Source organism: Malurus melanocephalus, unplaced genomic scaffold (assembly GCF_030028575.1).
Source record: "Malurus melanocephalus ecotype Western Australia unplaced genomic scaffold, MMel_1.1 scaffold_359, whole genome shotgun sequence".
Lineage (NCBI taxonomy): Eukaryota > Metazoa > Chordata > Aves > Passeriformes > Maluridae > Malurus > Malurus melanocephalus.
The window spans coordinates 212,409-214,604 of NW_026623591.1; the positions used below are offsets into that span (position 1 = coordinate 212,409).

General features: G+C 65.2%; 1 protein-coding gene across 1 annotated transcript in view; it reads right to left on the minus strand.

Annotated features, from left to right (window-relative positions):
- Window positions 1-2,175, minus strand: part of SMAD7 (SMAD family member 7) — a 27,025-nt gene extending 24,850 nt beyond the window's left edge. Inside the window, exon 1 of the mRNA XM_057378456.1 lies at window positions 1,175-2,175. Coding sequence (XP_057234439.1) covers window positions 1,175-1,734 — 560 coding nt within the window. The 5' untranslated portion in view covers window positions 1,735-2,175. The remainder of the gene's footprint in view (window positions 1-1,174) is intronic.
- Between the last annotated feature and the right edge of the window lie 21 nt (window positions 2,176-2,196).

Sequence of the window (2,196 nt, forward strand, 5' to 3'; positions counted from 1 at the left end):
AAAAAAAAAAAAAGAAAAAAGATAGGAACTTATGATAACAGTGGCATTCTTTTAGCAAAACTGTTTGTCTTAGCTCTGGGGGTTGGAGGCAGGGCAGCGAGGCGGTGATTGCCTTGATATTTAGCTGTCAGATAAACAAAAGGGGCCGTCTGGCGCCAGTCTCCCTGCTATCTGCCGCTCGGGCTGTCTGATCGGGGCCTCCTTGGCTCGGCGGAGCCACGGCAGCGCCGGGGCCGCCCGGCCCTTAATCCCCCGGCACCGCGCGGGGACGGCGGGGAGGCAGCGCCGGGGCCCCCGGGAGGGGAGAGGAGGGGGGTCCCGGAGGTGGGGGGTCGCCCCCTCCCCTAAATACAAAAWGAAAGTACATAAACCACGGCCACGGAAAGTTTTTGAGCGTGTTCTGGGTTTTGTTGTTTGTTGCSGGCTGGTTTTGTTTTGGTTTTTTTTCTTCACCAGAAGGGAAAAAAGTTTCGTGGGCTGGGAGGTGAGTGGGGCTGCATACACGTATTTCTCACACATGCATCCCCTGCATCTCCCCTGGCCCCTGGATCCCCTCCAGCCCCTGCACCCCTGCATCTCCTCCAACCCCCGCACACCTCTGGCCCCTCTGCACCCCTGCATCCTCTCCATTCCCTGCACCCCTATCCCCGCCATTCCCCATATCCCTGTATTCCGTACATCCCCTGGAACCCCTCCATCTCTTGCGTACCCTCCAACCTCTGCACAACTCTAACCTCCGAACCCCTGAATCCCCGGCAACCTTGTATGCCCTCCATTCCCCTATATTCCTGCATCCCCCCATCCGCTACACACCTCTAACCCCACCACCGCCGCACTCCCTCTGTCCCCTATATCGCTGCATCCCCTCTAGCCCCTGCCCCGCTCCATCCCCTGAACCTTCTCTATCCGCTGCACCCCTCCATTCCCTGCACCTTCTCTATCCCCTGTCCCCCTCCATCCCCTGCACCCCTCCATCCCCTGCACCTTCTCTATCCCCTGCACCCCTCCATTCCCTGCACCCCCTCCATCCCCTGAACCTTCTNCCCGGCACCTTCTCTATCCCCTGCACCCCTCCATTCCCTGCACCTTCTCTATCCCCTGTCCCCCTCCATCCCCTGCACCCTCTCCATGCCCGGCACCTTCTCCAGCCCCTGTCCTCCTCCATTCCCCGCACCCCTCCATCCCCTGCACCCCTCCATGCCCGGCCATCCCCGCCGCCGTACCTAGCTCGCAGAGCCGGCTGAGGTGGTGCGGGTTGCAGCAGACGAGCTCGGAGTGAGCCTTGCCGTAGGATTCACAGCAACATAACCGCTTCACTTCGGAGCAGTGGCGGAGGTCGGGCCAGCGGAACACCTTGCAGAGCAGCACGGGCAGCGGGTACCAGTGCTGTCCCAGCCGCGAGTCGGCYTTGGCGGGCAGCAGCAGGCAGGGGGTCCGCGCCCCGCCGCGGGACTCCACGGCGTGCAGCAGCCCCTCCAGCTGCCGCTCCTTCAGCCGCTTCAGCACGGCGTGGGTCAGCGCCTTCAGTTCCGCCTCCGCGCCCGCCGCTGCCCGCCCGCCGCGGCTCGCCTTGCCCGGGCAGCACCCGCGCCCCCCGCCCAAGTGCGCCCGGGGCTCGGCCACCGCCGCCGCCGCGCCGGGCTCGCCCGCCGCCGCCTCCTCCTCCTCCTCGCCGCCGGGCGCACGGCTCCGCCAGAGCCGCCGGACGAGCACCGAGCGTTTGGTCCTGAACATGCGGGACGAGAGGAGGGGCCCCCGGCTACAAAACGGGCATGTCGTCCGCCGAGCATGAAGGGGCCGGCAGGCGGGATGCGGCGGCAGCGAGCGGCAGCGGCGGGGGGCAGCGGAGCCCAGGCGGGCTGTGGCATGCGCCAGTCTCCGCGCTGGGGCCGCGGGTCCCGCCGCCTCCCGCGGGGGGATGCGCCGACCGCGCCTCCGCCCGCTGCGAGAAAACGTAAAGAAAAGCCGAATTTAAAAAAGAAAAATTAAAACGGGTAAAAAGAAAGAAAAAAGGAAAAAATAAAGGTAGAGGGGAAGGGAAGGGAGAGAGCCGCCGCTCGCTCCGGCTTTGCCCAAAAAAAGCGAGGAAAAACGAAAAAATCCCCGTCTAGAGCCCGCGGCGCCCGTCGCCGGGGTAGGCGGGCGGGGGCTGCCGGCGCCGCGCCGCCGAGCGCGGGTGCGGAGCGCGGCCCGAGC